At 38.0% G+C, this 26,505-nt stretch overlaps 1 protein-coding gene across 7 annotated transcripts in view; it reads left to right on the plus strand.

Moving 5' to 3' along the window:
- The first annotated feature begins 8,817 nt into the window (after positions 1-8,817).
- The window catches only part of LOC138171398 (atrial natriuretic peptide receptor 3), an 86,180-nt gene continuing 68,492 nt past the window's right edge, over positions 8,818-26,505 (plus strand). For 2 of the 7 annotated variants that reach the window (XM_069100886.1, XM_069100888.1), the window contains exons 1-2: positions 9,547-10,827; positions 19,255-19,377. In XM_069100886.1, coding sequence (XP_068956987.1) covers positions 10,074-10,827; positions 19,255-19,377 — 877 coding nt within the window. In that variant the 5' untranslated portion in view covers positions 9,547-10,073. Of the gene's footprint in view, positions 8,948-9,546; positions 10,828-12,139; positions 12,158-12,462; positions 12,923-19,254; positions 19,378-26,505 lie in introns of those variants that run through there. The other 5 variants (XM_069100892.1, XM_069100923.1, XM_069100908.1 and 2 more) reach the window with 5 other exon arrangements.

The raw sequence follows: 26,505 nt of genomic DNA on the forward strand, positions 1-26,505 counted from the left end.
GTCAGATCTAAACAATTGGAAAAATATTAATTGCTTGGATAGGACAATTGGGTAGGCCAAAACAATATATTAAACATGCTAATTCTACCTAAATCAATCTATTTATTTAGTGCCATATCAATCAAACTGTCAAAAAATTATTTCACAGAACTAGAAGAAATAATAACAAAATCCATCTGGAAGAACAAAAGCTCAAGGATATTAAGGGAATAAAAAATGCAAAAGAAGAGGGCCTAGCCATATCAAATCTCAAACTGTATTATATAATGGTAATTATCAAAAGCAATCTGGTATTGGCTAAGAAATAGAGTGGTGGATCAGTGGAATAGATTAGGTATAAATTACATTATAGTAAATGACCATAGCAATCTAGTATATGATATTGTAATGGAATGCAAATTTGAAGATCTTCCCTGCCCCTAGGCTAAAGTGCACCTGGAGCCTGGGGTGGGAGGCTTGTTTTTCAGTAGATACTTCTTGACTGGCCAGTGGGTCAATAAGGTTGTTACATTCTCTGAGCCAAGAGAAGGCTATATAAGCCCTGATGTGTAGCTGTGTTTTGGGGGCTCACTTTGAGAAGTGTTCTGTGATTTGATATGGATTCTGGGAAGCCGTTGTCCTGAGCCCCCTGGCTTTGAAAAAACCCAGTTGTTGAAACCCAGATGTTGACTGGGTATGGATGTAATGGTTGGACAGTTTGGAAATCTGTCTACTTGATCTATTTCTGTCTTGATAATTCTGTCTGTGTACTTTGAAGTTCGGGGTGCTGACCTTTTCCCCTGAACAAGGTAAACGATATATGTCTGACTGATTAAAGTAAGCTTGTTAACCCATTTTGAGTTGCTTTCCTTTATCAAAGCAGATGCAAGAACCTGTGGTAGCTGCAAACCCTGAGGACGCTTGGGGTGCTTGCTGCCACAGATATATGAAAAGATCCAAACTTTTAGAACAAAAACTCATTACTTGATCAATACCTTATACCACACTCCACAATACATTCTAAATTGATACATGACCCTAATATAAAAAATAATAGTATAAAATAAAAAATTGGAAGAGAAACAGTTGGGACAGTGGAAGGGAGGCCAGGCTGGCGGGGAGGGAAGTTGGAATTGCACACTTTTTAAAAGAGACAGGATCAAAGTAGAGAAAAGAACAAGTAGAGAGTCGGATAGGATGGAAATATAGTCAGTCTTTCACAATATATCCCCTATGCAAATGTTTTGCATAGCTACACATGTACAACCTAATTGCTTAAATTCCCAGTAAGGGTGGGTGATGAGGGAGGAAGGGAAAAAATCTGGAATTAAAAGTTTTAAAATCAAATGTTTAAAAAAATATATGTATATAATAATAATAATAATAATTATTATTATTTTATATGTAACTGGGAAATAAGATATACAGGCACTAGGGCATAGAGATTCACCGTGCCCTACTGGAAAGTTGGAGGGGGGATGGGGGAAAATATGGGAAAGAGCAGATTGGGGGAGGTGATATTCAGTGGGAACGCTGTTTTGGGGTTGTAGGTATCTCATTGATTTTTATCTTTGTTGCTATTTTAAATTTAGAAGCACTTTGGTGAAGTGGATGGAGTGCTGGACTTGTTTTCAGGAAGACCTGGGTTCCAATCCAACCCATCTACTTTCTGATCTTAATAGAAGGGGTTGGCATTACTATATCTCAAATTACATTGTAAATGATTATTAATGACATCTTAGTTTCCTCATTTGTAAAATGAAAGTGTTGGAATCAATGACCTCTAAATTTCTTTCCAATTCTACATTAACAATCCTATGGTTTCTTTTACTTAGTTATAATTACATACATACATACACATGTATACACATATACAAAATTATATGTAACATGTAAGCATAAAACCATGTTATATTTAGCATATATATACATATACATTCTTTTGGTTCCACTTTGATTATTCTGCATCATTTCATAGAAGTACTCCAATATTTATTTGAAATTTTCATGTTCATTGTTTCTTAGAGTGTGGTAATATTCCATTTATTCACATACCACAATTTGTTCAAACCATTCCCCAGTTGTATACACAGCATACTATTTATTTCCATTTAAAAATAATTTCATATAGTAAATTTTTCTTGTTTTCAGTATCCTCTTGGAGATATAAACTAAATCGTGTAATTGCTGTGCCCAAGGAAATGAACAAGTTTGTACTTTTTTCGTAATTTAAAATTGTTTTCTTGAGTAGTTCAACCAATATATAGCTCTGCTAGTAGTCAATTAGTATGCCTGTATTTCTTTTTTTTACAAATTCCTACCAACATTGAATTTTTCATCTTTGCAAATTCAATGGGTGTGAGGTCACAGCTCAGTTGTTGTCATGTACATTTCTTGATTATTATTGATTTTGAGGGCTATTTTATATGGTTGATAATTTGCACTTCTTTTGAGAGCTCTTTAGTTCTATCCTTCAAACATTTATCTATTGGCCATTTTTTGTACAAAGATTTTCCCCACTGTATATTTTTGCTTATTCTAGGTGTGTTAACTTTATTTTCATAATTTTTAAATAATTGGAACAGTATACTTTGTCTCTCATATTTTCAATATCACAAATTTATCCCCTATTTATAGTTGTAAAAACATAATTATCAATTTTCTTCTAAATTTTCTTAGTAGGACTTACATTTAGCTTATTAGTTTATTCCATTTGGAATTTATTATAGTATAATATGCAAGATTCTGTTCCAAAGCCATTTCTGACAGATTGATATCCAGTTTTCCCAGCATTCCTTTTGACTAAGTGTTCTTTTCCTAGTATTCTTGGGTTTTCTGATGATTACTGTAGGTGTTTCACTCTTAGTCCTCTTTAGCTAAACTATTAAATTCTTATTTTTTGCAAATTTGGGGTCAGATAGTTTTGATGCTCATTTACAATATAATTTGAGATATAGTAATGCCAACCCCTTCTATTTTCACTTAAAAAAATGCCAACCCCTTCTATTTTCACTTAAAAAAAATTATTTCCCCATGCATTTCGACCTTTTGTTTTGCCATATGAATTTCACTATTATTTTGTCTAATACATATAATCATCTCCTTTCTAGTTATTGGTGTAGTGTTAAATCTGAAGATTAATTTTAGCACCATGATCACTGAATATTTTTTCACTTATTTAAGGTAAAAGGTAATATGATTAAGAGTAATAGGAGTGCTCTCAGAGCACATAGCAATGGAGATATCTCTTGTGGCTAGGAGTAGTTACAGAAGGTTACATTAAGGAAATGGGCCTTGAAACAGTCCCTGAATGTTTCTCTCTTTAATGTTTTCAAAATCCTATTTTAATATCTACACGTGTTAGTAGGTATGAAACCGAGATACACACATATATGCATGTATATGTGCACACACATGCTTTATTTGATCTTTCCATAGATCTGGGATAACACATTTTTGAGTGCTCCCTTCATCAATACAATGCTTTCTTGTTCTATGAGATTTTTCTCTATATTTTCCAGTAAATCTGCCATAGAAGATATTTTCTATGTATAGAAGATCTTCCTCTCATTCTTTTAATATTTCACCCATACCAATGTAGCACTTGGGCTATTCAGCTGTTTACTCAAGCCCTAAATATATAACAATTCTACTTTCTTTTCTGGTCATACATGTATCCAAAGGTATCTTTTATATCATTTTTTTGAATACAACTCAACATTGGTAATATGATATAGGTCACCAGGTATTTTTCTTTGCTTTTCTTCTGTTCATATGCAATTTTGATTGTATTCAAAATCAGGTATCCTCTGTAATTCTCAGCCATGTGTATCACCAAAAGAAGCTACATTAAGAAGATGTAATTTGGCATCATGGAACAGGCTAAGATTATTGAAAATGTTATATAGTTTCTCAAATGGCTTTCCATCTTCTATTGAATTTTGATACTATTATCCATCTATAATTCCTGTGTAATATACATGTACCAAAGTACTAACTTAATGAGCTACCAATCCAACTGGATGTTATAATCTGGGAAAATATTCTTTATCAGCTTGATTTTGCCTATGTGTATTGTTTGCCTTATCTCTTGAGTAGTTTGGGATCTGGGCTGCTAGGTGGTACAGTGGACAGTGCACTGGAGTTGGAATCAGGAAGACCCATCTCTAGGAGTTCAAATCTGACCTCAGACACTTACTAGCTATGTTATCCAGGGCAAGTCCCTTAGCCCTGTTTGTCTCAGCTTCTTCATTGTAAAATGATCTGGAGAAGGAAATGGAAAATCACTCCAGTGTCTTTGCCAAGAAAACCCTAAACGAAGTCACCACGAGTTAGACACAACTGAGAGAACCCAACAACAAATAGCTTGGGATCTCACTGAGAAGGTCCTATGGTATTACAGAGTTTAATACAATGGATATAATGTCATTTGCAAGCAAGAAAATCTCGAGAATCTTATTTCTACAGAAAATTCCTCTTTTATTTGAGCTATGTAGGACTTTCTTTCATAAAAACTATAGACACCTTTGGTGAGCATTATGTCCTGCTCCTCATTGATAATCAGAGGATAGTTTAAAAATGTAATTTGTTGAGGTTGTAACTATGAAGAAGGCGTGTATAATTTAAATACATGGGAGATGGGGGGAAATTTCCTATCAACTATATGACTTAGCACTTAACTTATAAATACTAAGATACATCATGCCTGCTACCTATATGGGTTAAATCACTTAATATCTAAATATTTTTCATTATGTCTCTCCAATATAATTCATTTTTGGAAAGAAAATGAGCAAGGGGGAAAACATTTTGTAGTTAATGTACACATAAGAGAATAGTAAAAACTAAGCCCTAAGAATAAGGGCCCTCCACCACAGCAATATCTGGTGATTTTTCATCATAAATTTAAGTAGAAAACATTTTCCATTTCTTGTGGATCTTGAAACAGAAATATACAATAGAGGAAGTGTTGCCAAGTAATAGAGCCTCTGCTATGGGGAGCTAAAGCCTAAAGCTCAAATTCTTATTTAATATTTTGGCATTTGCTGTATTTTTTCCACCTACAAGTTCTCTCTTTAGTATAAATTATACATTAAAATGAAAATCTTAAACTAAATGACAGACATGTTCTTGAATTATACGTTATGTTCTTTCATCTTTTCAACCTCTAGGGGGAACTGTGTTTTCAGTAATCCTTTCCCCAGGAGGCATTCTGTGAATGAGCTGCAGGCTTCATTAGGATTCTTCAGCATTACTTAGAGCTGGTCAAATGAAGGGTGGAGGCCTTACTTAAGAATTTAAACTGGGTGCAAGATTTACCAATTACAGCTGTGATTCCAATGATGAGTTACTGGAGAGACAGCAATAATTGGTGGAAACAACCAATCTGTTTCTAATAGCCTTAAAAAATGCCATACTTGATCATCTCTATAGATACTAGCTCCAAATATTTTAATTATGGCAGGAAGGACATAGTATTGTCATAGTAGATAGTGTTTTGTTTTCATAGGTTCTTGAACAAATGATCGTATAGTCTTTAGAAAAGTTGTTACCCCTGTTTTCTTGTTTCATGACTTAAAATGTTATACACAGTTAATTAAATGATTGCCAAACTTTATGACATTACTATTCATTGGTGTGACAAATTAAATTTGGAGGCTACGTGAAGTGTTAAACTAGCTCTCCATCCCCACCCTCCTACCCCAACTAGTTTTATTCTGCTTTGGAGCATGTTCTCAACATCTATAGTTTCGTATACCTTTCTGAAGAGAGAGAAAAAATGTGCTTTCTCATTTCCACGTTTTAAACAATTTCAGAGTAGAGGCATTTTAAAATTGCATCCTTCAGGGATGTAACACTTATATTTTGCAAGCAACATTTGCCATTCATGTAATAAACATAGAGCAACATCCTATCACACCATAATAGCTTACATTTACATGACTCTTTAAGATTTGCAAAGGGATTTACATATATAATCTCATTTGAGCCTCATAACAACCCTGAGAGTTAGGTGTTATTATTATTCTCATCTTATAGAGGAGGAAACAGATGAAGGTAGGTTAAGCAATTTGCCCAATGTCACAAGCTAGTAATCATTTGAAGCAGGACTCAAACTCAGGATTTGACCTTCCCAATTCTGATTACAGAGTTCTATCCACTGTGCCATCTAAACATTCTATGTATTACAGTTGTTGTTGTTTTAATAAAGTGGGAATCATTACTCCTTGAAAGCATCATTACAAGAGAGCTCCATAATACACAAAAGATTGTCTATTCTTTTACATGTTGGAATTTGGTTTACATATAATTTGACTCATATACCACCTATCAACAAATAGTTCTAAATCTTATCCATGGCCATATGGTCAATATGTGTCCAAGGCAGGACTTGAATCCGGGTCTTCTCAACTCTAATGCCATCCCTCAGTCCAGGTAGGTGGTACTGCCTGTTTAAAACATGCAGGTGTGAGAACACAGACAAGTCACAACCACTCAATGTCTGCTGGGAGTAGACTCCCAATTCAACTCTGTCACTATAAGAGAGACATATTATTGGTCTGAATAGGTGGAGGGAGTTTCTGCACACAAAATAGCTCACAGATAAAATCACAGGTTTGGACCAGTAAAAAAATCAAATAATTCTCAGAATATGAAAATGAACATGGAAATTATATTTAGAATGTTCTCATTACACAAAGACTTGGGGGCTATTCCCTAATGGGACTAGATGATTTCTAAGACCCATTCCATTTTTAAGACATGCTGATATTTATATAAACTTCTTACTGGTTTTCAAATACTAATCTTACATGAAGTAAATAATTCAACAACACTAAAATGTACATACTTTACCAATGATATTTATAATTATTCCTTTTATATAATTTTATGCCAATTTCCATTTGACAAATACTGTTGATAAATCCCAATTTTTCTTCTTTAACATTTTCTGAGGAATGTTTTGAAGAGGAGGAAATTGAATAGTATAAACTACTCTTGTTTCATTATTTAGTTTATTCGAGTACAACATGCAAATTTTCTCCTTAATTCCTTTTTTCTTTTAAGTTTCTTTAAAAGTTTATAGATGGGTAACACACTGAAAATGAGGCATTCCAATTTAAAGCCCAAATAGTGAAAGCTCTGGTATTAAACTAAACTTAAATGCACTGCCCTGACAATGACCTCCAGGCTAAGTTGAGAAGACCATCTGTAAAGTGGGAGGCAATTCACTCATGCCATTTAACTGGGCCTCTCTCTTTAAGACTTGACCAACAAACTCTGGAGAATTACTTTGCTTTTTTACTCATACACACCCTTCGAAGCCATAATAGGACTAATAGGCTACTTCATATTCTTGAGGATCTTCAGTTTAAAATGAGAAATTCATTCCAACTGGGACTTTGTTGTTAATTTCCTTTAAAAACCCTATGTGTAAAATTGTTTTTTAATAAAGTGCATTTTCAGTTATTCAGCTGTGGATTTTATCCTGGTCCTATGTTTGGGGTGAGGGGCCTAAAGAGAGTGCTAATTCAGTTGTATAATGGGTTCCTATTGTAGAAACTCTTCCTACCTTAACTAATTGACAACTTCTCTACAATTAGTTTGATAGAACTGCCTAGGGTAGGAAGCTATAAATTGACTTGCCCATAATCATACGGCCAGAAAACTAGGTAGAGGCAAGGCTTAAACCCAAATGTTCTTGACTCTAGGGCCATCGCTTTAGCCACTACTCCATGCTGTCTTGCTATTAAATATTTGGTGAAATTAATATTTTAGAGTTCAGTCTAATTTCCTGACTTTTCAGTAGTTTTAAATTTTAATATATTTTATTTCCCCCAATTACATGTTAAAATCACTTTTTAACATTTGTTTTGAGTTCCAAATTCTATCCCTCCCTCCCCTTGGAAGTAGGTTTTTTTTTTTTTTAATAAAACATTTAAAGGAGTAAGACACAAGATATTACTTAAATTTAGATTCGGAGGTTAGAGTTCAATTAACTTCAGTTAAGCATACTTTCTATTCTTTCAATTAGCATAATGGACAGTTGTATTTATCAGTTCAGCAAGAGAAAAAAAGAGTTATCAGCAAGCACTTAATTATATATACAAACGGAAACAAGAATTCTAGACTGGGAGACAAAAATGCAGAGCTTGGAGCAGTGGTGCAAAGGTTACCAGCCATATTCATTTTTTTTTTTTGGCCGAAAGAGGGCGTTTTCCTGAGGTAATGCGGGGGTGGGGTGGGGACTTTAAGTTTCTTTAAAGTTAAGTGAAAGTATTCAAATGAAATTCTGATCGTTTGTATTTTTCTAATTTGCGGAATTTAAATGTTTTTAAAGTCTCGTAGGTGTAATGAAGTATGTTACCCAAACAAATAATGTTTTGCGTGTACATATACCAATAATAAGAATGGTGAACTCTGTTTGAATATGCATGGAAAAGCAAGGAATTCCTGACCTGATAGCCAGGTCACTGACTTATTAAATCCTTTCCATTCCCGCCTTTTGACTTGCCAGAGATCAGGACTTCGGACCTGCTACCTTTCTATTCTTCATAGAGCTGCACCTGCCTTTGGAAAGGCAGGGAAATGGAAGATCCCGAACTTTTCCATTTGTGCCCATAAAGTCCTGGGCACGTTTTTTGGGGGCGGTTTGCAAACGTTTGCCTTGCTCCATCCGCGTGTGGAGAAGCGGAATAGCGGACTGGAAATCGTCCTCTGCAAGCAAAACGTCCCTCCGCCACGCAACTCTTCTTTCAGAAAGCACGCCTTGGTTTCACTTGGTCCGCAGACCTGGGTAGAACACGTCAAGAAAAGCGCCCGCGCCCTCCGGGACCAAACGGAAAGCAGAAACTGCATAGGTGGAAGAGAAGGGTAAGCGGGGAAAAGGAGCAAGGAGGTTTCTGGCGGCAGAGCGTAGGGCGCAGACCGACCTCCAGAAATCCGTCTTGGCTAACTCACGTCCCAGGTATGTAGTGGACGCTGGGACACTGGAGAAGTCTAGTTGACTTTGAGCTATGAAAGCAAACTTTTTTCTTTGGGCTGCTCAAACTAAGTGTCAAAAGACTTGTCAGCCTGAGTAGAGCTCTGGATAGTAGAGATAGTGGGCCACATCCCTCCTCCTCCTCCTCCGCATTTAGATCCCCTTCAGTGACACTGCTTGAAAGAGAGCCAAGGAGAGAGGGGGAAAGAGAATTAGCGCGCGCGCTCTGCTGGGGAGACCCCCGAAGATTCCATGTCAGTAAAAGTCAGATGGGAATTTGGTTATTTGCTTAGCGCTTGTGTGTTCATTTGCAAATTGATTTATTGTATAAGGATCTTTAGTCTTTGAACTGAAGCGGTGGCGCCCGAATTGAGCTGCTATGTTTTGGAGCGAGTTGGGGAACAGAAAAGGCGCGTGTCCACTGTGGGTAGGAACTGAAGGGGAGATGAGTGAGTTTGTACGTGTGCTGCAACTTTAAGAAAAAGGTCGGGGTGGTGAGTGGATTGAGGTTGGGGAGGAGAGAGGGAAGGGGTGTGGGGAGGAGTCCTGATGTAAGAATGCAAATGAGAGGCTCCCCTCCAACCCCCCACCAACCCCCCACTCTACCCGCTCGAAATACAAATCCGTTCTCGCAGCTCCATGTGTGGTAACAGGCTAGTCCGCTACCACACTATTTAAACAGAGGATATGTATCAAGAAACAAGGGAGAATCAATGAGATCAAACGGGAGGCAGATGCTCCGTCAATTACAATCACTTGGACAAGTTTAACTTTTTTTTTTGCAAGTATTCTTTCAAAATCAACCTCAACAACGTCCAAAAAAAGAAGTCACCTCCAGGCAAAATAGTATATAGGAGGAAAGAGAAATAGCTATATGACATATTACAGGGTCATAGATACAAACTTAAAAAAAAACTGGTAACATTTCAGAGAAGGGCCCTTTTTCCCGTCACTTGACGGGAGAAGGGGAATTCTGTTTTCTTAGGGCACCCAAGGGGGCGCAGGGACTAAAGAGGTAGAGGGAAGGGAAGGGGAAAGGGAGAGGGAGAAGGAGGAGGGTGGTGGGAAGAAGAAAGGCTAAGGTGAGTGGAAGAGGTTGCACCTCAGCACGATGCCATCCTTTTTGTTACTCAGTTTCTCTTCTTGCGCCGTGCTTAGCTGGGCGCTCCTGGCAAGTGGCGGCAGCAGCAGCATCGCGAGCAGCAGCGGAAACCGAGGCGGCGGGCTCCCTGTGGTGGAGGAGACGCAGAAGATCGAGGTTCTGGTGCTTCTACCCAAGGACAACGCTTACATGTTCTCCTTGGCCAGGGTCAAGCCGGCCATAGAGTACGCGCTGCGTAGCGTGGAGGAGAATGGGACTAGGCGACAGCTGCTTCCACAGGGCTACAGCTTCCAGGTGGACTATCAGGACTCACACTGCGGCAACCAGGCACTCTTCAGTTTAGTTGATCGAGTGGCAGTGGCCCGGGGGTCTAAACCTGACTTGATCCTGGGCCCCGTCTGTGAGTATGCGGCAGCACCTGTGGCCCGGCTGGCGTCGCACTGGGATCTGCCCATGCTGTCTGCTGGAGCTCTTGCCGCTGGCTTCAAGCATAAGGAGAGCGAGTTCTCGCACCTTACCCGTGTGGCCCCAGCCTATGCCAAGATGGGAGAGATGATGGTTGCCTTGTTTCGGCATCAACAGTGGAGCCGGGCTGCCCTGATCTACAGTGATGACAAGCTGGAGCGGAACTGTTACTTCACCCTGGAGGGGGTCCATGAGGTCTTCCAAGAGGAGGGTTTGCACACATCCGCCTACAGCTTCGACGAGACTAAAGCCCTAGATGCAGAAGAGATCGTGCGCTACATCCAGGCCAGCGAGAGGGGTGAGCCAGAGGAACGTCCCCATCTAGTGTACCTTTTAGCCCTCTCCCATACCGATTCCCAACCCCTCACTCTTCTCCTCCCTGAACATTGTAAGGACCTCAATTTTTCCCACTTTCCCTGGCGTTGGGGATGTGGAAAGGGTTGAGAGGGATGGAGAATGCAAGGTGTAACTGCAGAAGTCCGAGCGCTTCTGGCTTTGGGACGAACTTTTTCTCACTGGCTCGTGTATCACCCTCCTCACCTCCTTGGTAGAGGACGAGGGGATATGTAAGGGCATAGAGGGGAGGAGGTCGGGAGATTGGAAGGAAATCTATTCCCTCTCCTTCCCTAAGTCTGGGGAGGGGAGGAGAGAAGTGAAAAGATGAAGGGTTTTCCTGTCCTGGTCCTGACGACTTATCGCGACTTGCCCCTTTCCCCTCCTCTCCCTTAAGGTTTGTGCAGTGTTGATTAGCTTTCCTAACACCCCGTTTTAAGTACTCCCTCCCCACCCCCCTCCCCGCCATGCCCGTCACGCTGTCGTCCCATGTCCCTTACTCTTCCGGCTACTATTCTATTTCCTTTAAAAGCCTCGATTGTATCGATTTCCCCCCATCCATCTCCTGGGTCCTCCTCTCTTCACCCACCTCCACCCTCCTTAGGGTTTCCACTCAAAATGCGTCTCTGCGTCCCGGCAGCAAACAACATCCCCTTTAGATTCTTGAATGTTTCCATCCCCAGAGCTTCCAAATAAGGGCAGCTTCAGGCCCCGTGCTTGCTGGAGAATTACTCAGAGGTTGAAGGGTCCACGTGGTTCCAACAGCAATGATAATTTGCTTCTTAACAATAAATGCCGAAATAAGCAAGAGATGGGAAATGGGTTGCGTGAGGTTAGTAGCTGCCGGTGAGAAAAGAAGGGGTTTCAACTTCCTATCCACTAATTTCAGGTTAGTCAGTGAGATTTACCAGGGAAATCAGGCAGGGTGCCTAATCATATCTGGATAAGGGCGCAATGCGCCAAGGGGATGCCGTCAGCTAATTCTAGAACACAGAGGCACCTCTCCGCCCTCGCCTTACGCCATTGTGCCTGGAATGGAGGTGGTGAAATCTCGGTACTCTCAGTTCTGGGAATGAGACACGTGAGGCTCAGGACCTCTAAGGGGTGCTCGAGCTGGCAGTCCGATTTCCCGCTGGTGTGTGGAAAAGGGCGGTTCCTCACACCTGAGCACTTGGCTTGCAGAGCATTGGCAGAGAAGTAAGCTCAGGCGCGTGGCCTGGAGCAGTTTCTGTTCCAGCCTCCACACTTTGTCATCAGAATCCGGAGCAGGTGGGAGGGCTGCTAGAGGCACAGCCGTAAGTTTTAGCGGTGCAGTTCCTATTTTAAACTAGGGCGCTGGGCGGATAGGTCTCCTAGTCTAGATGGAAGAAGGGGAGGCTCTGGGCTTGCGAAATACATAGCCAAAATCAAGCTTTTTCTTTCCCATCTGTCCAGGGCCTGCCTAGGACTGCCCCGAGCTATTGGCACATGAGCTTAAGTGACCACTTATGCCTTTAAGGCATACCATTGAAATATATACATGTATATGTACAATACATACATGCATTTACCTATGTAACACTCCCTCCCACCCCCCACCACGGTTGGCGCCCCAATCCATTCAGCCAGGATCTTGAACCGACCCTCTCTCGGTCTGCACAAACCTCCAGCTACCCAGATTACTCAGGATTTTTCTTTCCCTGTAGCGTATCACAGGTTTCTTAGCGGCCACACCCAAGATGTGAAAATAAACCCCTCCTCCTTCCCACCCAAACGGGGCAGATCTCTTCCATAGCTGCTTGTAGCCCCGGCGTTAGGACACGTTGTAGAGGGCTGCGGTAATAAATATGAAACCGACAGGCAGAGAGAGCTCTGAGCATCAGCCCAAGTGTAACTCTTCCCTCGCCGCCTGACTAGTGTGAGCGGCGCCAAGCTGAACACTGGAGAGGGCAGGGAAGGGACAGATGCGTGCGTCTGACTGTTTTCGTGGATGTCAGTAGCTGGCAATGCTGACTCCCTCCAGGCTACTGCCCAGGCTTACCTCAGATTCTCGAAATAGGCATGATTTTTGCCATACAAAGGTGGGCTTTGGTTACCCCAGCATTGGAGGATGGGGGGGGGGGGTGAGGTGGGAGTCTCTATGGAACATTTCCAATTCCATCCGAGTAGTATAGCTTCCACGTTTAAATTCAGGTAGCAAGGGCTATCTCACCATCTCTTCCCTTCTCTCCAGGCTCTCTGCTCTGTCTCTGTTGGGGGCAGCTTAAGTTTTCAGTTTTAGTCAAGGGTTTCAGAAGACCGGGACAAAACAGTGAGAGGCAGAATAAAAGATGTCAGTGTGTTCATTAGCACATTGGAGGGGAAGCCCCCATGCTTAAATTTTTTCCCCCTTGGGTCTTCTCCTTATAAGAGGAAAAATTTGTACGTTATTGTTTAAGATTCTAATACAAAAAATATATTTAAATGTGGGGGTAATATCTGATAATGGATGATGGATGAGTTCATGAAAGAAAAAAGGAGGAGAGTTAAAGCTATACATACACACACACATATATATGTGTGTGTGTGTGTGTGTGTGTGTGTGTGTGTATGGGATTTTGGAAACCAGAAGGAAAAAAAAAACATTAAAACACACACACACCACACTATGAAAGAATAAGATACACCAGGTCCTCTTTTCAATGTGCTTCTCCCCCACCCCAAAGGATTAAACATAAACATGGGCATTGTGCCTGGCACATAGTAGGTGCTTATTGAAGCCTTTTTGGTTGGTTACTTGAACTATTTGTTTTCAAAGAAAAGTCTACGTATACAGAGGACGTACTGCTAAACTATTAAGGACAATTAATTTTCAGATTTTCATAGCATCTTTTAAATGTTTTCTATAATAATAACAACATTAACTGAACATATAATGTTTAAAATTAGCAAAGAGTATATTACCTTTTAAATCTTTTAGGTATTTAAAGATTTTATCCCTATTTCAAAGATGAGGAAACTGAGGCTCGGAGAAGTAGCGATTTGGACAATGTCACACAGCTAGAGTCAGCTTCCGCTTAACTCTCCGTAGCAGTCTGACTACTGTTTGTGATATCAATTTATTTTCAAAATAGATATTTTTGACAATAATTCTCAAGGTACACAAGTTGACAGACTTCTTCACAAAAACAAAACAAAACAAACTAATTGTGTATGGCCTTAAATATGTGGCACTATACAAAGAGAAACACAAACACAATGGTTGTCCCCATTAGAAGCTTATACATAGCCTGAGAGAAGAAATAAAGTAAACTCTATGTTACTCCTTAAGGCAACATAGAAAATTAATTGAAGACATAAACATTCAAACAATACTCTTTTAAAATGTTGGTAGTTACACAATATACAAATTAAAACTGACCCCCCTAAAAAACTTCTGAGAACTATGTTGGGGAGAGCATGTATCTGGAGTCAGACCTTCCTACTACTATTAGGGGACCTGGTTTTGAAGCCCACCTGGGACACATACAAGCTCTGAATTTCTGGTCAAGTCCCTGTTACTTTCAGAGCTCAAATTCATCATCTTTCAAATGGGGAAAGCACTTTTCAAACCTTAAAAGTGTGTTATTGCTTTGAATATTCAGTAAGAAAAAAATGACTCAAAGCTACTGTGCTCCTACACCCATATATTTTATGACATATAAAGAATGATTGAGTTTTTGTGTAATGAATATGTTGTTGACATTTAATTCTATTTAGCTAGCATTTGTTAAGTTTTTACTTTATGCAAGACACTTTTTTAGGTTCTGGGTATACCAAGCCTAAAGAAAAAACAGTTCTTTCCCTTGAGAGGCTTTCAGTGGCAGAAAATAATTTGAGGACCAAGAGAACTAAAACCTGGGGTAATTAGGGAAAGTTTGCTCTAAGAGGGCCTATTAAACTGAACATTGAATAAAAAATACAGATCATAATAGGCAGAAGTGAAGAGGTAGTTCATTTCATACTTAGGGACCAGCCTGTTCGAAGGCATGGAGGCAATATATAGAATGCCAGATTCTGAGAACAAGTGACTCATCTTGTCTTCAAAGGTGAGTGATATGAAGTAAACCTGGAAAGTAGATAAGCAAATCAAAGTCTGAGCAAAGAGAATTAGTGTTTTTTTTTAAGTACACCTAATTCTAGAGTTATTCTCCTTGAGTTGGCTATTCTACCCTAGAACTGAATATTGCTGGTTTAGTTATTCATGAGGGGATTAGTCTGTGCAATTAGTAGTTAGACCTAGATAATTAATAAGAATCCAAAGCAGCAGACACATGATTTCTTTATTAAGCAGTCTGAGATAAAGAATCCATTTTTTGGTCAGCACTGTTCCTAGCAAAGAACTCAAGATAAGTATAAATTAACTAGTACGTATACAACTAAAACAAAGAGCTATTTGTTCACTGTCTGAGTGAAGTATGTTCTAAAAATCTTTGGAGAACAGTACTTTCCGAACAAGCGAAAAAAAATGCTAACATATTTGAAGACCTACTATTTGCCTGTACAGAGCACAATATTTTCTATTTAGTTTGCAAATAATGTACTTTTTTGGGGGGGATAGAAACAACTCTAAGCTATTTTCTTCTTATTAAGTATAATCTACATATGCATCCTGTATAGTTGTGTGATTCATTCATGTATATGTATATGCAATACATGTTTACATGTGAATAATGTTGAAGAAGCTGCAGAACTCAAGTGTAGCAGCCTAAAAGCCTGGTGATGTACTGAAATTAAACTCAGTAAAACCTTTTTTTTTTTCCTTTTTGGAGGGCAATTGGGGTTAAGTAAATTGCCGGAGGTCTCATGGCTAGATTTTGTGTTAAGTGTCTGAGGTCGAATTTGAACGCATGTCCCCCTGACTCCAGGGCTGGTGCTCTATTCACTGCGCCACCTAGCTGCCCCTCAGTAAAACTTCTTGAAGCATGTGCAGCTCTCTTCAGTTTGTTCATGGGCAAAAGAATATTATTTCCCACCTATTCTCCTTCCTTCCTAAATAGCAGCTTCACCACTACTCTACACATTCTTGTTTTGCTACCACACAAGCCACATATAATATCTAACTTTCTCTTAGGGGCTCAGTAGTGGCCCCTTGTGTACCAGATTATGGCTCTTTTCTGTGCTACTCTCCACATGGTTCTAGAAAGTTTTGGAACCACAAGCCATACAGACTTCAAAAGAGGATGTGGGAAGAGGGGAAAAAGAGGGAACACATAGAACTCTACAAGCTCTTCAGTACAGGAGAGCAGAGTGTAATGAGTAGGAGCTGACTATACCTAAAATCCATCTAAGATGCAAAAGTATCAGAGAACACGATCTCAGATAGACACTCAGTCTTATTTTTAATAATATTTTATCAAAAGTACATTTCAGTAAATTAATGGGTGGCATAATTGGAAAGAAAAAAAAGTCAGTTTGTTCACTGAGGGCTATGTGGGACCACAAGAAGTCTTCAACCTGGCACTTCCCAGCATTCCTACATGGAAACTATGTAAGAGAATTATTAGCATCATAAAAAGTCTCCTGGGAAGGAGATTCCTCAACTTTCCTTAGTGCTCAAGTTTCAGTGTTTCATTCTTTGAATATTTCCTCTAAGGCAAATCTAGAGCCTGCTTATTGAAATTTAATGCCAATTTTTCTCAGAACACAGATTTTATGAGATAATTTTTGACAGCCAATTCTTTTTCTTTTTTATGCTGATGGGGGAAAGGAAGCCAATTGAAATCTGAAATTCTTATCTAAGTCAGTTGTTTCAGCCTCCTTCTCAACTAACCTTTCTCTTTAATTTCCAACTATTGCCAAAAAAGAAAGAAATGCACTGGCTTCTGTTATACTCTCTCCCCTTCCATAAGTGGATTGATGAGAGGAAGATCTGAAATAAAGGGTCTAAATAACATGAATGATAACAAGTGAATTGGAGTTATAGAAGTCCTTAATAAGGTATTATGACATGTAGCTCTTCATTCCAAACGAATGCATTAGTCCTATCTCAAGTCCTCACAAACCCAATTCCATGACATATCCCTTCAAGAGCTTTAGCCCCTTTGTAATAACAAGTGTCAAACTTGGTGCCATAGTACATTGAGCTCACATGTATGATAAAGTAAATATCAGTCAGCTTAACTCGCCCTCCAACTGCCGAGGCAGGATTTTGCACAGTAAGATTTAAGTTTGTTTTGCATCTTTCAGTGCCCATGCTATTATAAGAGATACAAACTCTTTTCATTGTTGGCATCACTCATGACAGACAGCTATAGAAAGTGGGTGAGTACTATGGAACATTAAATGATTTATCCAGGGCAAACAAAAGTAGTGATTTGTCTATTATTTAAATTGCCTATCAATATTGATCAAACACAGACTGATCAAATTGCTACTTCACTAGAAAAAAAATCCTGACAATTAATATTTACATAACTCTTTAAGCTTTACTAAGCAAGCACTTTCCTTACAACAGTCTTGTGAGGTAGATAGTTCAAATATTATTATTATCATTTTACATATGAGGAAGCTGAGCCTCAGAGTACTCAAATGAATTGTCCCTAATCATTTAACATCAGGGCCAGTCATGGACCCCCATTTCCCAACTCTAAGGCCAGTGCTATTTTCACCCACCACATTGCCTCACTTCAGCTCGTGTTGATTTTCTGTAACTGGCTACTGTATTCTGGAAATACTTGGATATTTTCTTTTTTTATTTTTAAAAAATAGTTTTTTATTGATGTCTTTTCTTTTTTTAATTAATTAATTAGTTTTCAACATTCATTTCCACAACATTTTGATTTTCAAATTTTCTCTCCGCCTCTCCCCTACACCCCACCCCAAGATAACAAGCCCTTTCCCCCAATCTGTTCTCTCTTTTATCCTCCCCCATCACCCCCCCTAACTTTCTAGTAGGGCAAGATGGGTTTCTATACCCCAGTACCTGTATATCTTATTTCCCAGTTGCATGTAAAAACTTTTTTAAAAAATTGTTTTTAAAATTTTGAGTTCCAGATTTTTACCCTTCTTCCCTCCTCACCCACCCCCACTGGGAAGATGAGCAATTCAATATAGGTTGTCATTTCCACAGTAGTTACATTGTGAAAGACTGTATTTCCCCCCATCCTATCCCCCCCCACTTGTTTTATTTTCTCCTTTGACCCTATCCCTTTTCAAATATGTTTGCTTCTAACTACCCTCTTCCCCAATCTGCCCTCCCTTTTATCATTCCCCCTCTTATCCTCTACACCACTATTTTCCTTTAGGGTTAGATACTCAATTTAATGTGGATGTTATTCCCTCCTTAAGCCAAATTCAATGAGAATCAGGTTGTCCCATTCCCTTTCACCTTCCTGCTCTTCCCCTCCATTGTAATAGTTTTCTCTTGCCTCTTTTATATGAGATAATTTACCCTAATCTATTTCTTCCTTTCTCTTTCTCCCAATTAATTCCTCTCTCATCTCTTAATTTTATTTTTTAGATATCCTTCCTTCATATTCAACTCATCCTGTGCCCTCTGTGTATGTATACATGAACATACATATGCCCACACTCACATACATATTTATATAGACATACACCCTCCTATACATACATATATATATGTATACATATATATTTATACATATATATGGCCTTCAACTATCCTCATACTGAGAAAAGTCTTATGAGTTACAATTATTGTTTTTCCATGTAGGAATGTAAATAGTTCAACATTAATAAGTTCCTTATGATTTATTTTCCTTGTTTACCTTCTCATGTTTCTCTTGCTTTTTGTATTTGAAAGTAATTTTTTGTTGTTGTTCAGCTCTGGTTTTTATCATCAAGAATGCTTGAAAATCCTTTATGTCATTGAATTACCATATTTTCCCCTGAAGCATTATACTTACTTTTGCTGGATAGGTGATTCTTGGTTTTAGTCCTAGCTCCTTTGACCTCCAAAATATCATATTCCAAGCCCTGTGATCCCTTAATGTAGAAGCTGCTAGGTCTTGTGTTTTCCTGATTGTGTTTCCCAATACTCATATGGTTTCTTCCTGAGATATTTTCTTTTAAATGTAAAAGTGTGGGCCCAAATTGAGTCTCAGGTAACAGATCCATTATGCAGTAAAACACCTACTGTATGTCTTAAATAAGTCCCAAAATAATATTTTAACATTCAAACTCTGGGATAAAATTAATGCTTTTATTTTTCTTTGAAAAATGTTTAATTTTTCAGAAAAGATTTTTACAACTCAAATAATGAAGATATACTTGATTTATTGTTATTATTGTTAAGATATTTGTATTATTTTATTAATATATAACTCCCCCACCCCCACTCCCACTGAGTAGTATCAGGTAAATCTATCTATTTGTTCTTAATATTCTCAAGGACAACTTCTTATCAAGGTTTTTCATTTTTCCTCAACAGTTGTGATCATGTGTGCCAACAGCAATACAGTTCGGAACATCATGTTAGCTGCTCACCGACAAGGAATGACCAAGGGGGACTATGCTTTCTTCAACATTGAACTTTTCAACAGCTCTTCATATGGTAATTCTGGTTGTTGAATTTTTCCTTGTAATTATTTTTTTAATATAGTTACTTTGTGGTTTTTAAGGCTTTCTCTACATTCCCTAGCATTAAAAAAAAATTTTTTTTGCTTTTTTGGAGGGCAGTTGGGGTTAAGCGACTTGCCCAAGGTCACATGGCTAGTAAGTGTTAAGTGTCTGAGGTTGGATTTGAACTCAGGTCCTTTTGATTCCAGAGCTGGTGCTCTATTCACTGCACCACCTAGCCACCCCAGTGTTAAGCATTTTAAAACTGATCCCCCAAAAGTTCAAAGAATCCTTAAAGGGAGGGGAAAACATGTTAGGAATGATCTAGAGAAATTAATAGAACAATATAGCTTGTAGGATTACACCTAAAAGGGCCCATGTGTTCCAGCCTTCTCCTAGTTTGATGCATGAACTAGATTCAGAGAGATTAAAGGCTATCTGGACACACAGTTATATAGTTATCCCTTTCACATCTTGATTTTCTCTATTATGGTTTCTATATATCATGGGTTGGGAAAAGAAATTAAATAGGAATTTGGGGGGAGTTTTATGGAGGCTGTAAATGACACATAAAAAATTAGAAATTCAGAAATGCATTTTTCATATTATACAACACATATATACACATACATATGTGCATATATACTTGCATGATATACATATGTACATATATAATATATATGTGTATACACACATAGTATTATATGATATAGCCTGTGACCAAATACTTAACCCAAATTTTACAATGAGGTACTGGAAACACCCTATAAATGAAAAAGAAAAAAATTCAGACTTCTCTGGTAATGAAGGGGGGGCCAAAAATTTTTATATGGATTTACCAAATCATGGGACACTGCACCCATAACACCCATAACCTCCATGAAAGGAATAACTGTAGAGGTGAGAATTAAACTGGGATTCTCTCATTCCAAATCCAGTGCTTTTGGCCCTCCAAGCTGCAAGGAGGAACCCTGGTGGGTCATCCCATCCCATGTCCTCCCCTACAGCTTGGTTTCTTAAAATGCAACCCTTCTATAATTTAGTAGATGATTTTTTTTTCTTTTTGGAGGAGAAAGGCAGGGCAATTGGGGTTAAGTAACTTGCCCAGGTCACACAGCTACTAAGTGTCAAGTGTCTGAGGCCAGATTTGAACTCAGATCCTCCTGACTCCAGGGCGGGTGCTCTATTCACTGTGCCACCTAGCCACCCTTTAGTAGATGATTTTTGAAGAGTTCTGAAAAATTCATCACCCTGTAGTCATTCAGTAGATGATGAGTCTCTCTGAATTTACTGGACTGTTCCCCAGATAATAGGTATGCAATCTGTCACCTTGCCTGTCCTTGGATGCTTCCAACTTGATAGAACATGGTAGGGAATCAGAATAGAGCTTTAGTCAGTGTATTAGGGATATATTGGTAGTAATAGGTTAAAAAATTGGAGACATATGGAAGGTAGCATGGCTTGCCAATCTTAGAAATTCAGTATACAAACAATTTCTATTTTGCATACTGCAAAGCCTGTAACTCAAGTAACATATATTTTTTAGTAATTTCCTAATTATTTTTCATTCAGGCTCTTTTTCTTCAGTTTCTCAATTTAATTTTCAAAATTGTTGGCTCAGGTATTTAAACATTGTCACTTTTTTTGTAAAAAGCTTTTTGATCTTATCATGATCAGTGTCTTAAGTTACATTGATCATAACATTGAATTGTCTAAATGGGAGATTATTTTACATGTGATTTATCCTGAAGGCTGAATTTTGCTTCTAGATTTCTGGACCAAGAAATTTGAAATTTATATGGCCCTTCCTTTTTGCTTGTTTTCTTGGGTTGATATAATACATTTTCGAATATTTTAAAGACTCTTGGGATCTTTGTCACTTTCACCTTTGGTACATCCCAAGACAATTAGAACACTGTTTATGATAAGAAAATAGGCACAAAAAAAGAGATGTATTTCAAGTGGGTGATGAAAAAGTATATAGAGAGGTTAAATTAATTTAGATCAATGTCACTGTTTGAGTATTTAAAGAAACAATTCTGAAAGTTTCTGCCTTGAGTGGAAAGAAAAATATGTAGCCATGAAATAGGTATAATCATTTTCTCTATCAGTAAAAGACCCTCAATGAATTCATATTTATTTGAAATTGATTTTTTCTAATGTCAGAGGCATAAGACAATGGTCATCATTATTAGTCATTAGTTAGGTTATAGGGCTATAGAATATAGAACTACAAGTTATCTTCAAGATCATCTAGTTGAAAATTCCCTCACTTTATGGAAAAGGAAATTGTGGTCTAGAGTAGGTTAAATGACTTCCCTAAGAAAATACAAGTAATAAGGATCAGAGCTGGAATATCAACTCAGGTCATTAATCAATCAACCAAGCAACCAGCATTTTTAATATGTCGTGCACTGTGCTATGCACAAGGAATACAAAGACAAGAGTGAAATAGTCCTTGTGCTCAAAGATCATACTTTCTCTATAGGGAGACAACAGATGCACATACGAGTTTCTAAAAATAAGTACAAGGTGTTTTGAAGACAAGGGAGGGCACTAGAAACTGGAGGTGATTAAGAAAGATGTCATGTTAAAAGTCGTGAACTGAGTCTTAAAAGAAATTAAGGTTAAAATTAAGAACCAGTCAACCATTTGTTATGCACCAATCTACAAGCATTTATTAAGCATCTGTTATGCATTGGGCACTGTGCTAAGTACTAAGGATTCAAAGAAAGTCAAAAAACAGTCCCTGCTCTCAAGGAGTTCATAGTCTAATAAGAGAGAAATCCTTGTACTGGCTGTTCTCTCCCCTTCCTACTCTTCCTTCCCCCACCCCACTTAATAGCATTTATTTTTTTTCCAATTACATATAAAGGTAGTTTTCAACATTCACTTTTATAGGATTTTGAGTTTCAATTTTTTTTTTCTCCTTCCCTCCCTCTCCCTTTCCTCTCCCCAAGACAGCAAGCAATCTGATATAGGTTATACATGTACAATCATATTAAATATATTAAAAATATTTCCATGTTAGTCGTATTGTGAAAGAAGAATCAGAACAAAAGAGAAAAACAATGAGAAAGAAAAAACAAAAAAAATGAAAATAGTATGTTTCAATTTGTATTCAGACTTCATAGTTCTTTCTCTGGATGTAGATAGCATTTTCCGTCATGAGTCTTTTGGAATTGTCTTAGATCATTGTATTGCTGAGAAGAGCTAAGTCTATCAAATTTGGTCATCACACAATGTTGTTGTTACTGTGTACAATATTCTCCTGGTTCTGCTCATTTTTCTCAGAATCAGTTCATATAAGAGTTTCCAGATTTTTCTGAAATCTGCCTGTTCATAATTTCTTATAGCACAACAGTATTTCATTACATTCATATACCACAACTTGTTCAACTATTCCCCAATTGATGGGCATCCCCCCTCAGTTTCCAACTCTTTGCCATGACTAAGAGAGATGCTATAAATATTTTTGTATACATGGGTTATTTTCCCTTTTTAATGATCTTTTTGGGATACAGACCTAGTAGTGGTATTGCTGGATGAAAGGGTATGCACAGTTTGATAACTCTTTGGGTATAGTTCCAAATTGTTCTTCAGAATGGTTGGATCAGTTCACAACTCCACCAGTGATGCATTAGTGTTCCAGTTTCCCCACATCGTCTCCAACGTTTATCATTTTTCTTTTCTGTCACATTAGCCACTCTAATAGGTTTGAGGTGATAACTCTGAGTTGTTTTAATGTGCATTTCTCTGACCTGGTGATTTGGATTATTATTACTTATTTATTTATTTTGCCTTTTGGCGGGCAATTGGGGTTAAGTAACTTGCCCAAGGTTACACGGCTAGTTTTTTTGTGCAGGTGTTACATGTCTGAGGCCGGAACCAAACTCGGGTCCTCCTGAATCTGGGGCCAGCACTTTACTCACAGCACCACCTACCCACCCCTAGATTATTTTTCATATGACTATAGATAGTTTTAATTTCTTCATCTGAAAAACTACCTGCTCATATCCTTTGACCATTTATCAATTGGAAAATCACTTGTATTCTTGTAAATTTGACTCAGTTCTCTATATATGTGAGAAATTATACCTTAATTAGAAACATTGGCTGTAAAAATTATTTCCCAGTTTTCTGTTTTCCTTCTAATCTTGGTTGCTTTATTTTTGTTTGTACAAAAACTTTTTAATTTAATGAAGTCAAAATTATCCATTTCGCATAATGTTCTCTATCTCTTGTTTGATCATAAATTCTTCCCATATCCATAGATCTGATAGTTAAACTATTACCTAATTTGCTTATGGTATCACCCTTTATGTCTAAATCATGTACCCATTTTGACCTTATCTTGGTATATGGTGGGAGATGTTGGCCTATGCCTAGTTTCTGCCATACTATTTTCCAGTTTTCACAGCAGATTTTGTCAAATAGTGAGTTCTTCTCCCAGAAGCTGGTGTCTTTGGGTTTATCTAACTGCAGATTACTAGTTATTTACTACTGTGTCTTATGTACCTGAACAGGGGTGGGGAACCTGTGGCCTCGAGGTCACATGTGGCCCTCTGGTTCTCAAGTGGGGCTCTCAGACTGAATCCAAACCTCACAGAACAAATCTATTAATAAATCCAAATCCCCTTAATAAATGGATTTGTTCTATGAAGCTTGGATTCAGTCAAAAGACCACATTTGATGACCTAGAGGGCCACAGGTGACCTCAGGGCTACAGGTTCCCCACCCATGGCCTAACCTATTCCACTGATCCACCACTCTGTTTCTTAGCCAGTACCAAATAGTTTTGATGGTTTTTACTTTATAATATAGTTTTATATTTGGTATGGCTAATACATATTCCTTTGTATTTTTCCATTAATTCCCTTCATATTCTTGATCTTTTGTTCTTCCAGACAAATTTTATTATTTTTTCTAGCCCTATAAAATAATTTTTGGTACTTTGATTGGTATGGTACTGAATAAGTAAATTAATTTAGGTAGAATTTTCATTTCTTCAATATCAGGCTGAGCTACCCATGAGCAATTGATATTTTTTCAGTTGTTTAGATTTGACTTTATTTGTGTGAAAAGTGCTTTGTAACTGGGTTCAGGCTTTTCTTGTCAAGTAGACTCCCAAAATATTTTATATTGTCTACAGTTATTGTAAATGGAATTTCTCTTTCTATCTCTTGCTGCTGGGCTTTGTTGGTAATATATAAAAATTCTGATGATTTATGTGGGTTTATTTCATATCCTGCAACTTTGCTAAAATTGCTAATTATTTCAAGCAGTTTTTAGTTGATTCTTTAGGATTCTCTAAGTATACCATCTTATCATCTGCAAAGAGTAGTAGTTTTGTTTCCTCATTACCTGTTCTAATTCCTTCCATTTCTTTTTCTTCTCTTATTGTTAAAACTAATATTTCTAGTACAATATTGAAGGATAGTGATGGGCATCTTTGTTTCAACCCAATCTAACATTCATTACATATAATGCTCGTTGTTGGTTTTATTTTTTTTTTTCATTTTTCAAATGCTTTATTAACTTCTGATTTACATCATTGATTTCTGTCAGATTTTGAGTTACAAATTTTTTCCCCGTTTTTCCTCTACCTACCACTCCAAAAGAGCAATCCCACAGGATACCCCTCCTCCAATCTGCTCTCTCCCATATCTTTTCCCATACCCCCTTAGACTTTTCCAGTAGGGCATGGTGGATCTCTATGCCCCAGTGCCTGTATATCTTATTTCCCAATTACATGTAAAATAGTAACAATAATAGTATGTGTGTATATATATATATATTTATATAATTTTAAACATTTGATTTTAAAACGTTGAGTTCCAGATTCATTCCCTTCCTCCCTTGTCACCCACCCTTACTGGGAAGATAAGCAGTTCAGTATAGGTTGTACATGTGCAGCTAATGCAAAACATTAACATAGTAGATATATTGTAAAAGACTGACTATATTTTCCTCCCTCCTATCCCACCTCCCACTTGTTCTATTCTCTACTTTGATCCCATCCATTTTCAAAAGTGGGTGCTTCCAACTTCGCTCCCCCCAGTCTGCTCTCCCTTCCATCATCCTCCCTCTCATCCCCTTCCCCCCTAATCTCCTGGAGGGTAAGATACCCTATTTAGTGTGTATTTCATTCCCTCCCTGAGCCAAATTCAACAAGAATATGGCTGACCCATTCCCTTTTGCATTCCTATTCTTCCCCTCCATTGTAACATTCTCCCTTGCCTCTTCTAAATGAGATAGTTTACCCCATCCTGTCTCTCCCCATCTCTTCTCATTATATTCCTCTCACACCTCTTAATTTCACCTTTTAAGTATCATCCCTTCCTATTAAATTGGACCTGTGCCCTCTATCTATGTATACCTGTAAACATATATACACACATTCATATATGTATTCATATACCTGTATAACCTCTGATATAACCATATATATATTTATATTCCCTTCAACTATTTTCATACTGAGAAAAGTTTCAAAAGTTACAATTAGCATTTTTCCATGCAGGAATGTTAATAGTTCAACTTTGATAAGTTCCTTATGATTTCTTTTCCCTGTTTACCTTCTCATGCTTCTCATGCTTCTTGTATCTGAATGTCAAATTTTCTATTCAACTCTGGTTTTTTCAGCAAGAATGCTTAAAAGTCCTTTATTTCACTGAATGACCATATTTTCCACTGAGACACGATACTCAGTTTTGCTGGGTAGGTGACGCTTGGTTTTAATCACAGCTCTTTTGACCTCTGGAATATCCTATTCCAGGCCCTTCAGTCCCTCAGTGTAGAAGCTGCCAGATCCTGTGTTATCCTGATTGTGTTTCCACAATATTCAAATTATTTCTTCCTGGCTGCTTGTAATATTCTCTCCTTGATCTAAGAATTCTGGAACCTGGCTATAATATTCCTAGGAGTTTTCTTTTTGGGATCTTTTCCAGGAGGTGATTGGTGGATTCTTTCAACCTCTATTTTGCCTTCTGCTTCTAGAACATCTGGGCAATTTCCTTGAGAACTTCCTGGAGGATGATTTCTAGGTTCTTTCCCTGATCATGGCTTTCAGGTGGACCAATAATTTTTAAATTATCTCTCCTGGATCTATTTTCCAGGTCAG

This window comes from Petaurus breviceps, unplaced genomic scaffold (genome assembly GCF_028583685.1).
Source record: "Petaurus breviceps papuanus isolate PSGF00001 unplaced genomic scaffold, PetGlider_PUasm1.0 128, whole genome shotgun sequence".
NCBI lineage: Eukaryota > Metazoa > Chordata > Mammalia > Diprotodontia > Petauridae > Petaurus > Petaurus breviceps.